Source organism: Carcharodon carcharias, chromosome 1 (assembly GCF_017639515.1).
Source record: "Carcharodon carcharias isolate sCarCar2 chromosome 1, sCarCar2.pri, whole genome shotgun sequence".
Lineage (NCBI taxonomy): Eukaryota > Metazoa > Chordata > Chondrichthyes > Lamniformes > Lamnidae > Carcharodon > Carcharodon carcharias.
This window is the reverse complement of record NC_054467.1, coordinates 244504310-244516692: the sequence shown is the minus strand read 5'-3', so window position 1 is coordinate 244516692 and position 12383 is coordinate 244504310. Positions and strand designations below refer to the sequence as shown.

The following is a 12383-nucleotide window of genomic DNA, read 5'->3' as shown; positions in this document are numbered from 1 at the left end:
GTCTGAGGTGGAAGTTTACATGAGGTCGGTAGAGATCAGTTCAGGCCAGCCAACCCAGAGGAAGGTTTAATCAGGTGCGATCAAGAAATGAGCCGCATTTTAGGGAGCTCATCTCACAACAAGCCAAATGCAGGTGGAATGCTCTTTCAGAGAGCCAGTGCAGACTCAATGGGCTGAATGGCCTCCTTCTGCACTGTAAAGATACTATGATACTATGTGATGCCTCCCATAGCTAATCTTTATTCATTTCTCTGCTCGACTGTTTCGACCTCTGCTTGTGTGTATTTGGAGGGAATCATCAGAACCTGCTTTTCTTAATGATTTGCAGTCACAAAAGTGAACTTCATCCTTTCGAGCCTACATGCAAATCGCTGAAGCAACTTAATATGAGGCCATTGTTAAGTCTTCTCGGACCATTAGCATTTTTTAAATGAACAGGCTTTTAGTTTTACATTCGCCAAAAGAAGTAAGGGTGATCAAATAGGAATGGAAATTTCTACCATTTTAAACTGTCAATTGTCCAGCAAAAGCATGATTACCGTGAAATTCTGAAAACTGCGTTCATTGGCCTCTTTCCTCCTTTTTTGATGATTTCTTTGATCAGTCCCTACACCCGCAAAGGTGAGACCTTTGTCAGACCTAGGAAATGAAACACCCATTGTGGGGTTTCCAGTATCAGTCTGAAATATACCCAGTCAAGGAGGCATGGGAGCACAATGGTTATTTAACTGCATTAGTATTCCAGAGCATGGGACTAATGTTTTGAAGACATAAGTTCACATCCCCCCACAGTATCTGGGAAATTTCACTTTAATGAATTAAATAAAATCCGGAATTAAATTATTCTGGTATCACTAGTAGTGACCATAAAACTATTGGATTGTCATCAACTCATCTGGTTTACTCATGTCCTTTAGGAAATAAAATCTTCCAACCTTACCTGGTCTAGGCTGTTTTTGATTCCACTCTCATAGAAATAGGATTGACTCCTAATTGCCCTCAGAAATAACCTAGCAAGTCACTTAGTTGTATTCAAGAAGGCGGCTCACCACAACCCTCTTGTGAGATGGGAAATAAATGTTGGCCTTTCCAGCAATGCTCTCACCCTGTGAATGAACAAAGAAAAAAAAAAGTACCTTAGAATGTTTCACTATGACAAAGGTGCTATATAAATACAGGTTGTTGTTGAGTAAATCACTCTGTTGGGTCCCGTCAATGTGTCTCAAAATGAGTCTCAGAAGAGGACTAAACCAGAATGACACAGTGCAGTTCATTCATGCCTGTCCCAGCTCTTTGGTAGATGTATATGATTTGTCCCTCTCGCCTGTTTTGCCATTGCCATGCATCTTTCTCATTCAAGGACTTATTCTTTTTCCTTTTGAAAGTTACTACTGAGTCTGCTTCCAATGCCCTTTCATATCAGTACAATACTTAATTAAGTTGAACTGATTTTAGTTCCCTCAACAACCACCTCATATGTTGGATCTGCTCTGTTTTTTGTCCACTGCACTTTTTCCTGTGAAATCTGGGTCGAAGTTGGCAAAAAATTGGGGATGCTTACAACTAGCAGAGTCACAAGAGCAAATATTGTAGATGCAACCCTGTGTCAGCTGTGGCTGGGTGTCATGGCTGTCAGTTCAGGACCTACACCAGAGATTTGAACACACAGTATACACTGACACCACAATGCAGTAGTGCGAGAGGTGTCAAAGATCACCTGGCCAGCATTCATTCCTCAATCAACATTTAAAATGCATGATCATTTCATTGCTGTTTGTGGCACGTTACTGTATGCAAATTGGGTGCTGCATTTCCTTCATTACATCAGTAATCTTCATAAGTATTTCACTGGTTGTGAAACGCATTCGGATGTCATGAGGTCATGGAAGTGGCTATATAAATGCAAGTGACCAACATTTATCTCCTTCCATCATAGTTACATATTTGTTGACTGCTTTTCCTTTGCATTTCCAAAATACCTGTTGCCTGTATTTAATTATATTTTTTTTCCAAAAATATACTTTATTAATAAAATTTATAAAAGTACATTATAAAACACTTCAACTTGAAAATTACAGAAGGGTGCAATAAAATTTGACTTGTCTCCATTCGATGTGTTCCACTCCTAGATGCCTCTATACAAATGTAATATTGATATTTACAACATACCTTCCATGTCAGGCATAGAGCCAGAGGACAAAACATTTCAAATTGAAAAATTACAGAACATGCAATAGAATTCAGCCTTTCTCCATACAGCATGTTCCTCTCTAAGGTGCCTCAATGCAATTTCAATACTCCTAATATTCGCAATGTGCATTCCATGACAAGCAAACTGACCAAAGGGTTTTACAGACTTTCTAGCCCTTCAGTGTACTATGGCTGAAAGGTCTTAGATAGGGACCTCCCTGTATTTAATTGTATTGGGAGTGCAAATTTGACCCCCAAAAACAGATCTGATTGAAGGTGGATTGCACCAAACTGTCAGCAACTGCTAGCAGCTGCATTAAGGTGATCCTTCCTCCAGGAAGGTATATAATTTTATAGAGCATGGCTGTGCCTCACCCTAAAATGAACTGAAATTTATAATGTAAAGTTATAACTTTACAAATATTGAAACTACCGTCTTTCCGGTAAAAACACTTCTGGAAAAAAACCCCACTTTCAATTAGAATGCGGTCAAGATTCTTCTGAAGAAAGCATTCAATCAAAGACACTTGAAATTTTCAAAATGCAAAGAGCCTACAATTGCACTGTGCACTATGTGTGTGCTGATGTTTTAACCCTTTCATACGAAATTGCTGCGCTTGCTGTCTAAACAAATGTGCTAAACAGTGTTAAGATCTCCGTAGAGATTGTTAACCTTTAAAAAGAAATTTGAGCTTCCAGTTGATATCTGAGTGCACGACATGACAAGATTTCATGTCTTAAGCCTTTTACTGTAACAACCAGACTAAAAACACCATCGGCTAAACGCTATTGTTGGAGGCAACTTATACTTTAAACTACAGAACAGAACATTCCTCTTTTACTTCTAACAAAACCAAAAAACCCAATTTACAGGTATACTTTACACTATCCTTAAGTAATAAATTGATTTTTGCCTGATAATCCAAAGTGATTCTTAGCTTCCCAGAGTTTACTTCCTTTCTTTCCTTTCCCAGCCTGGAAACTTTTAACCCCAGAACTGTCTTTAATGGTGGAGGTTTTTCCTGGTGATTTCCCCACTAGCTCAAGCTAGGCAAATCTTTCAGCCTCGTTTCAAATCCTCATGAATTTGGTCTTTTCAATCTAAGCGTGGTGTCTCACCCATGTTCCTGCATGGTGAACCATAACAAATCTCCACCTCTAACTGCTCCGTCTCTCCTGGATCCTGGCAGAACATCTCCATCTGTGAGTTTTCAGGGATATCACAGAAACCTTCTGAAAGTCAATCTCCATGGCAGCATGAATCATATGGGCCTTGTATCCAGATAGAAATGCCTCCAAGTATGAAAGCGTTACACCACTTTTCCAGCAAAGCAACCTGGGATTCCCAGGCTCTGAAGAAGGGTCGAAATGTTACTCTCTCCAGAGATACTGTCAGACCTGCTGAGCATTTTTTTGTTCTTATTCCAGGCTTCCCATTAATCTTTAACAGCATGTTGCCCAGGAAAGGTTGTTAGACTGAGTTCAGAACAGGACACATGGCCCTCTTCATTTATCCTAAATTAAAGACACAGTTCCAAAACATTGCAATCTTAAAACAAACCACATATTTGTAACAGCAGATTAGACTGATTGGGTCTCCATTAGAATAGCTAGCACAGTAATTCCATGTGAATGCCAATACTCTAATCTTGGGCTAACATGTTGAATAGTAACTTGCAACATATAGACAAAAGATAGACAATTAGGCCAAGTGCCATTATTGTGACATCCCTGCTAAGTTCAGCCTTGCAAAGAATGACTTCTTTGTCAACAGAGTTGAACTTCGGGCAATCCAGCAAATCAAGGCAGGAGAAGAGCTGACGGTATCATATGTGGACTTCCTGAACCTAAGTGCGAACAGGCGTAATCAGCTCAAAAACCATTATTACTTTGATTGTACCTGTGAACACTGCACAAAGGGAATCAAAGATGACCTGATGCAGGCTGTGAAAGAGGAAGATGGCAAAAAGGTAAGCCAGGAGAAGCATAGAACCCCGGTTTGTGATCCCAGTAAGAGGGTCCAATTTGTGGCACGGCAGAGGCTGGTGCGTAATTCAATTTTAAAAAAAATAATCTGGGACCGAAAAGCACCATGAAACAATTGGATTCTCGTTGAAATGCAGCTAGTTCACTAATGCCCCTTGAAGGAAACCTGCCGTTCTCCATTGGATTGGCCAACATGTGACTTGCATTCCACACCAATATTGTTGAAGCTTAACAGCCCTCTGAAGAGACCTAAACACACTCAAATGTATCAACCTGCTATCAAAGAATATCGCAGAACAATTAAGGATAGGCAATCAATGCCTTTCTTGCTAGTGACATCCTCGTCCAAAAAGAAAAGTAAAAATAATAGAGTTCCCGTATTTTTTATGACACCTAGAACATTTAACATTTCCAAACCCAAGAATTTCAACACTCCCCAAACCCAACTCAATCATCACTCCCCAAACCTAACTCACTCAACACTCCCCAAACCCAAATCAATCAACATTATCTGAACCCAATTTATTCAACATTCCCCAGCCCAACTCAATCAACACTCCCCAAACCCAGGACATTCAATTTTAACAAGTCTGTGATGGTAATCTGGTGAATTGTAATGGAAGTTGGGCAGGTCTCTTATGTACACCAGTCAGATTTGCCCTATTGCAATTCAGATCCATCTTGGTGAGAATTCTGACAGGGTCAACAAAAATCCATGCACCTGAAACAATGGTTCTGTTGGAAGAATATTTTAAAACTCTGCAGCATAAACTAGTAACCACCATATTTTTCACATTCTAGCCATCGGATGAAACTGTGAGTGAGGTTATTGAGTTTTCAAAGACGACGTTGGAGAAAATTGATAAAGACCGATCGGAGGGGCTCTGGAGTAATGTAAGTACAGGCCAACATTCACTGAATCCAACTAGCTTTAAGTAAAGAAATGTTGACGTTTCGACACCTAAGAATTCTTCTTCCCCTCAAAGAGGCAACCTCTGGTATTTGAGGGTTGCAGAACCATGGCTTAACCAATGGTTTTAGTATGGGGCACGGTGAGGAGGCAGGCTCCAAATCTAGCCCAGTTGGAATGGGTATCAATCCCTGTGCTGTTGCCACTATTCTGAAGCATGTGGCTATCTAGCCAAATGAGTTAACTGCCCCCTCTGTAGCTTTATTTCCATTACTTGTGCTTGGATTAGTACTGAGGAGAAAAGCCCTCCGTTATTATCCAGATATTATCCGGATTTTATCCAAACCAGTTTATTTTTCATAGATTTGAATCATTATTATAAGTGATAGAGGATAACGTATCTGGATGAAGAGAGGCTTGTAAAAAATATAGTAATGGACACTTGATTGCCTTTTACCCATCTAACCACCCCATTTGGTAGTTATCTATTATCCTTTCGCAGTGTGTGTCATGGTGGTGGTCAGCCCACTCTAAATAAAGGAAACTAACAATATAGAGACCAAAGTCTTTCCCTATCTCTCCTTTGGCCAGTACAGAACAGATTTAATGTTGCTCACTCAAGTTTGGCCCAAAATTTGCCGACAAAATAAAGGTGTGCAAATGACTCACACTGCGCAAATTGGCCAGCAAGATGTGGTGAGGAAGAGGTACCACATGAACTGTAAATCATCACAAGTTTCTGAAAAATTTTTTTACTTTTCCTTTCTGTCTCTCCAATCTCTCCCTCTTTCTTTCCCAATTTGTAATTCCCTGCCTGCACTTGATTTGACATTGAATCCACCCAGTCTAATTCACTTTCCTTCTCAGTTCTTCCTATGTTTGCACAGTCACAGTGTCTTTTCAGTACAAAAGGAGGTCATGCAACCCATTGAGTACAAACTGGCTCATTGTAGAGCCATCCAGTCAGTCCCTAATCCCATAGCCCTGTAAGTTTCTTTCCCTCAAGGGCCCATCCAATTTCCTTTTGAAATTATTGATTGCCTCTGCTTCCATCACATTCATAGGCAGCAAGTGCCAGGTCATTACCACTTGCTGCGTAAAAAGCTCTTCCTCACATCTCCCCTGCATTGTGTTATTACATTGATATAATAAGCGCCAATTGCAATAAGGGTTTGGTAAGCACATTGTGGGTTTATCTATTAAAACTAGGCACACGAGAAGAACTTTACATAGTGGTATAACTTGCAGACTTTAGGAGCTGTGTGCTGTTCTCTGCTCTAAGCAAAAGTGAAACTATGACTGAATCACATGACACACTTCCCTACTAGTGATGTAATGCTGCTATTGCTTAAAAGCATATTACAACATCCTCTTTTCTTTTTAAAGATACTTACCCTCATCCAAAGAAGTATAACTATAAACAATACATGTTTATGTTTAGTTACCATTATGTAAGTGTATAGAACTGATGAATCTTTGAATCTCTAAAACATAGAAGTAGCCTGCTGATATGTCCGGGTCTTGTAATGATAACCTTCTCTGGAAGTTTCTTTAATTTGGTATGTACAGGAGGGGGTTTAATTTAAACAGCCCTGATTTCTCCTCTCATCCCCCCGTCCTTAAACAGAAAGGTGTCATGATTTTGATTTCCCCCTTTATAAGCGGTGGCGTATTTGTCAAGCAGTGAGTTTTGATGTGATCCAATTTTTATTAAAAGCCCCACAGCAAACTTGAGATGTGGTAAACTCAGATGGTTGGTTTATCATGTCATATAACTTCCACTGCTCCACTTTGGCTTTGACAAAAGGTCATATTCATTTGTCTGGGTTTCTGAGATTGCTAATGTTCCAAACATTACAAATTACAATGGAAGATTGCAGTAGTCTCCAGTGGTCAGGCCTGGTTTATGAGATGTAGATGGCCATTGTATAATTTCCTTTGAATTTGGTCTGTGGGATTGTCATTCTTGGATGTTGTTCCTGGTTGCATTTTGGATCTTGCCCTCGATGCAATAGGAATGTACAGGGGTTGAGGAGCTGGAATGGATCTGATTTGTCCTCAGTTATGCCTCACCGTTGTGCCTTTGTGTGTAATGAATTCATAGGACCTTGGTTCCAAAAAAATCCTTGTCATCTTGGCTGGTTGCCATGCACCTTCTGTGGGATCCTAGATTTGAACTCATTGTCCCAGCTGTAAACTTTTTATCATGCATGTTGATCATCTTCTCTTGTAGTTTTACAAGCTGCTGCCTAGTTTCTGAGAGATTAGAATGTGTGAGAGTATGTACATTTGTACGCACTGGTCTGCCAAACATGAGGTCTGCCAATGATGCAAGTTACCCTTAAAGGTATCGTTCGCAGATGTAACATTGCAATGTGTAGATCTTGCTTGGTCTGTCTACACTTGAGAATTAGGAATTTCACCGCACGAATCATTCATTCAGCTAGGCCATTAGGTCTAGTGTAATAAGGAGAAGGAAGGTGTGTGATTAATATTCCACTTCTTACATGTATCGTGAAATGGCTTACCAATAAATTGTGGACAGTTATCCATAATGATCTCTCCAGGCACGCCAAATAAACTGAAAATAGCACTTAGAGTCTGCGTAACAGTTGTGTTTGACGTATTGTGCAATTATCAAATAATTGGTAAAATCGATGATGTCAATGCCATGGACATGAAAGAGGCCGGATGCAATTTTGGACCAAGGATGGGTAGGAACTTCATGTGGAATCAACGGTGCTGTCTTGGCACATGCTCTCGACATGCCTCGCACTTCCTGATGTCGACTTCAATGTCATTGTTCACACCCGGCCAATAGACCATCTCTCTTGTTAGTCTTCTCATCCAATCTATCCCCATGTGTGAGTGACAAAGTTGTTGAAGATTATCAGGTCATAAAGATCCTGGTATGATGACCTGCCTGCTTTTAAAAATGACTCCACAGGACATCCCTAGCTCACCTGATAAGGCCAAATGGTCTCATATGTTTGTGGACATGCTGAATTGAATCAGGCCATCCTTCAGTGATGGTTTTCTACAGTTTATGTAGCTACTTGGTAGTATAGAACTTGAGTATTGCTGAAAAAAGAGACAGGTCAAAGCTTTTTGTTTTGGACTTACCAGGACACTTCGCAAGAATACCAATATAAGGAGAAAACAACAATTTATACTGTATGTGAAGAGAGTGCTGATTGGTTGACAAGTGGACTCTGATTGGTAGAGGTGTTGCCATGGAGAATGCACAGTGATTTTGACTGACAGTTAACAGCCAAGCATTTTAAACCAGGCAGCTTGGGCTGATTGATCAAGGTATTGCCCTGAGGAATCAGCCAACGAATGTCTGTCGCTTATTTTGTTTAGCGGAAACAGGCTCAATGTGTGTAGATGTTCTTTCTGTCTGCAAAGAATAGGGTGCTGTGTATTAATACATGTAGCTTCTAGTATGCACAAATGTGCCACGCAACAAGCCCGACTGGCAATCTTAAATTGGTTGTCAGTGTAATTCTTAGTACACTGAGGATTATTTTAGCAGATGTTGTCCAGTCGCGGAATCATATCTAATGTTGGACGCAGTGTTTTGAGTTTTGCAAGCACAGGTTGATTGGGTATAGCCTGTACCTGCTCATTCTAATGGCTTCAACAAGTCTCTTTTTTCAGAAGTACTCAAGTTTCTGTAGTGTAGAGTCTTTCACTGTTTCTTCTTGTAGCTGCTGGTATTTGTGTAGCGCAAAATGTACCAGATCAATTTGTAGAACATCTTCAAGTTTGATGTCAATGAAGTCAACTTTTTGATCTAAAGATATATCTTTTCTTTTTGCTGGGTTAGGCAATTGCTAAGTGTATCCGATGTGACCATCAAGTCACCCTGTTTTGTACCTAATCTCACAGTCGTAACCTTGAAGCTTTATCAAGAGATGCTGCAATCTTGGCAGTTCACTAGTCAATGGTTTTCACCAAATCACCTCCAGTGGCTTGTGGTTGGTGTCTGCCACAAATCTTTTGCCAAATAGATAGGTATGAGAAAGCATGATTCCAAACACTAAAGCTAATGTTTTCCACTCGATGTTGGTGTAGTTGGATGGCGTTACAGACAGAGTTTTTGAAGCACATGCAATCAGTTGGCCTTTCTGTAGTATGCATGACCCCAGATGTTTCTGTGAGGTATCTACCTCCAGGGTAGTTGTCTCCTGAGGATCATAAAATGACAATGTTGATGCTTCTAAAAATGACTGTTTCAGTGCTTCAAAGAGATATTGGTGGTCTTCATGCCACAAGAAAGGTACATCCTTTCTCAACCATTTCCTTAGTGATGAAGACTTTTGAGCGAAATTGGGAATGAATGGGGACAAGAAATTAAAGAGACCTAGACACCTTCGAAGATCGCCCTTATTTTGAAGAGTTGGCATGTTTTTAATATCCTCTATTTTACTTGGATCAAGACACATACCAGCACTGGAATAAATAGAACTGAAGAAATTGACCTGCTGCACGTTAATGTCGCATTTCAGACTGTTGAACACCAATCCTTCATTACATGTCACTTGCATCGATAAATGCAAATTAGGGTCATGTTCTTGCTTTGTTCAGCCCACAACAGCTATGTCATCTGCGATACAGATGCATCCTGGCACAGAGCATGTATATACAGTCCATGTGATCTTGAAAGAGTAACAGATAACCCAAAAGGAAGTCATAAAACTGCCAATTTTGTCAAAGCATTCTGGATATTTCTATGTTAGGTCATGAACTGAGTTTATAGTAATTTCTGAGGTTGATCTGCTGTGTGATGTCTGACTGATTCCATAAGTTGTAATGGTGTGAGGTCAAGAGATGCCAGGACACCTGCAAATCGCTGGGCCTTTAGTTCCCATGATGTAGAACATCTGTGATACCCAGGAGGATTGATTGTACTTGCACTCCAGGACTGTGGATCCTGCAAAAGGAATTAATGAACCATTGATGCTGAAAGCTTCATAGTAGTAGATTTCATCATGGCCCTCTACATCTGTGGATACAAGACTTTTAGAATTCACAGAGGTAGTATGGTGGCACTTGCCCTGTGTCAATCTTGGCCAATAACGAGTAGTTAACAACTTCCCTAGGGCAGATAATTTGAATCTTGGCAAACACTTCAGATGGTGAGACAGCATCTATGTTTTCCACGAGATTAATCGTGTGAAATGTGTTCACCACTCTTCATCTCATTATGCACATCATCGCCATTTTCTGGTTTATTCATCACCTCATGTATAGGTCAGTTTTACTGGTTGAAGGTACCCATTGTATATGGTCAGTTCTGATCAGTGCACGGCTCTTTGTAGCTGCGTCAGCCTTTGCTCCAGTGCATTGCTGCTGCCAATGGCCCTTGCTGCCACATGCCTTGTAGGATTAGTGAAAAGTTGGGCATTTCCTTGGTGCATGAAGAAGTCTGCATCCACCACATGTTTTGCTAAGTTTGGGTGTTCCATTGAATGCGTCAACAATTGGGGTCATACTTAGGATCTGTCAGATTTTTCAACCTGCGAGGATTGCTTCATACTCACATCAATCCTTGAGTAGCTTTTTAATACTATACATTTTGAGCTTGTCTAGCAGATCTTTCTGGAAAGCTTCCATGAGAGTGGCTGCAGTCACCAACTCAGCAATTCTGTCTGCCAGCTCTGCATTTGAAAGATCACAGTACGTACCCTTTTCTCTGCATCTGCTGACAAAGTGGTCCCTGGATTCTGTAGGCTGTTGTTGAAATGACATGAACTCTTGTTGATGAATACGGAAGTTGAACCTGTTTCTGAACTGGTCTTTCAGTGTAGTCTGTACCTTTTGAGGATCCTTTAGCTCCTCTGCTGTTAATCCTGACAAGTTCAGCCTCTGTAGATCTTCATTCCCAATTGCTAGGTGAATTTTGATGGCTTGCACACACCTGAATAAAGAAACAATCGCCTTGTATGCTGTTTAAACATTTTGAAATTGGATAGTAGGTCATCTGTTCAATAATCTCCGACACTGACCAAAATGTCAAAGGTTTTATCATGCCATGTAGCATGATCTAAGGCAGTTCACCATGTCATACCTGTACTTAATCTTGCTGTCACCTGTCTTTCGCTACCGCTGATCACAAGATTGTGGTATTATAATGATATAATAGGCAACAATCACTTATAAGGGATTTGGTAAACACATTGTGGGTGCACTTATTAAGAATAGGCACAAAAGAACAGTCTTACACAGTGGTATAACTTGGAGACCTTAGGAGCTGTGTGCTGTGCTCTACTCAAAGAAAAAGTGAAACTAAGACTGGACCACACTTCCCCTCTAGCGATGTCATACTGCTATCCCTTAAAGACATACTACAACACCCTGCATCTCTTAAGTCTGTGCCTCCTTGTGCCAATAGCCAATGGGAACAGCTTTTTTTTTTGTCTACCTTGTCTAAGCCTCTCATAATTTTGTACACATCTGTCAAATCACCTCTCAATCTTCTTTGCTCCAAGGAGAATGATGCCAGTTTCTTTATGCAATTCCTTAATCACATTGGTTAAGGAAGATCCCAGATGCTGTTGTCCATTATCAGCTCATGTTTCCTGCAACTTTATGGACAAGCATGTACAAGCATGTCTAACAAGGCAGCTGCAAGATGCCTCTTTCCTGGCAAATCTGGTCCATTGAGTCTCAGCTGCTCTAAAATAAAGCAACATTAGGTAGGAAGGCAAAACATAAGGCAATGTTATGAGTTTTTGTTTAATAAATCAATATAATCAAAAACTGGTAACATTCTGAGAATAATTATTGTAAAAATATACTTATAAAATATTTAAAATCATGCATCTACATACACTTTGTATCTACAAAACCCTATTTCCTGCTTTTGCATTTTTGTCACAGGTTTGTGTCAAATTTTCCCGATTGTAAATTCCTTTACAATGGAAGTAGTGTTTCATCTTGCAAGGCTGTAATTACACCCTTTATTTGAGTGGTGGCACTGTAGTGCTGCTGATTTGCCTTTTCCACGTTCTAACCAACTCCTGTCTCTGCTTCCCAAATTACTGTCAGCTTTCCTACTTCACTATAAATGTTAATTTGAACGCAAAGTACGATGTAAATATGTCTGCTCCCATCATGCCTGCCTGCACCTGGATGCTACGATTGGGGATAGTGAGGGAGAGTCAACTTCTCAAGGGATTTTCGTAGTCTTCCGCTGTAACTTTGGCAGAAGGGCCACAGGCTTGGTGAAAAAGAACGGTGTAATTCCTAAACAGTGGGTGGGCGGATGAATCTCTGCAGGTATCCACGTTTC

At 40.3% G+C, this 12383-nt stretch overlaps 1 protein-coding gene across 2 annotated transcripts in view; it reads left to right on the top strand.

The window, feature by feature from the left end:
- LOC121281837 (histone-lysine N-methyltransferase Smyd1-like) overlaps positions 1 to 12383 on the top strand; it is an 82897-nt gene that overhangs the window by 57449 nt on the left and 13065 nt on the right. For both annotated transcript variants that reach the window (XM_041194889.1, XM_041194882.1), the window contains 2 exons: positions 3965 to 4160; positions 4978 to 5070. In XM_041194889.1, coding sequence (XP_041050823.1) covers positions 3965 to 4160; positions 4978 to 5070 — 289 coding nt within the window. The remainder of the gene's footprint in view (positions 1 to 3964; positions 4161 to 4977; positions 5071 to 12383) is intronic.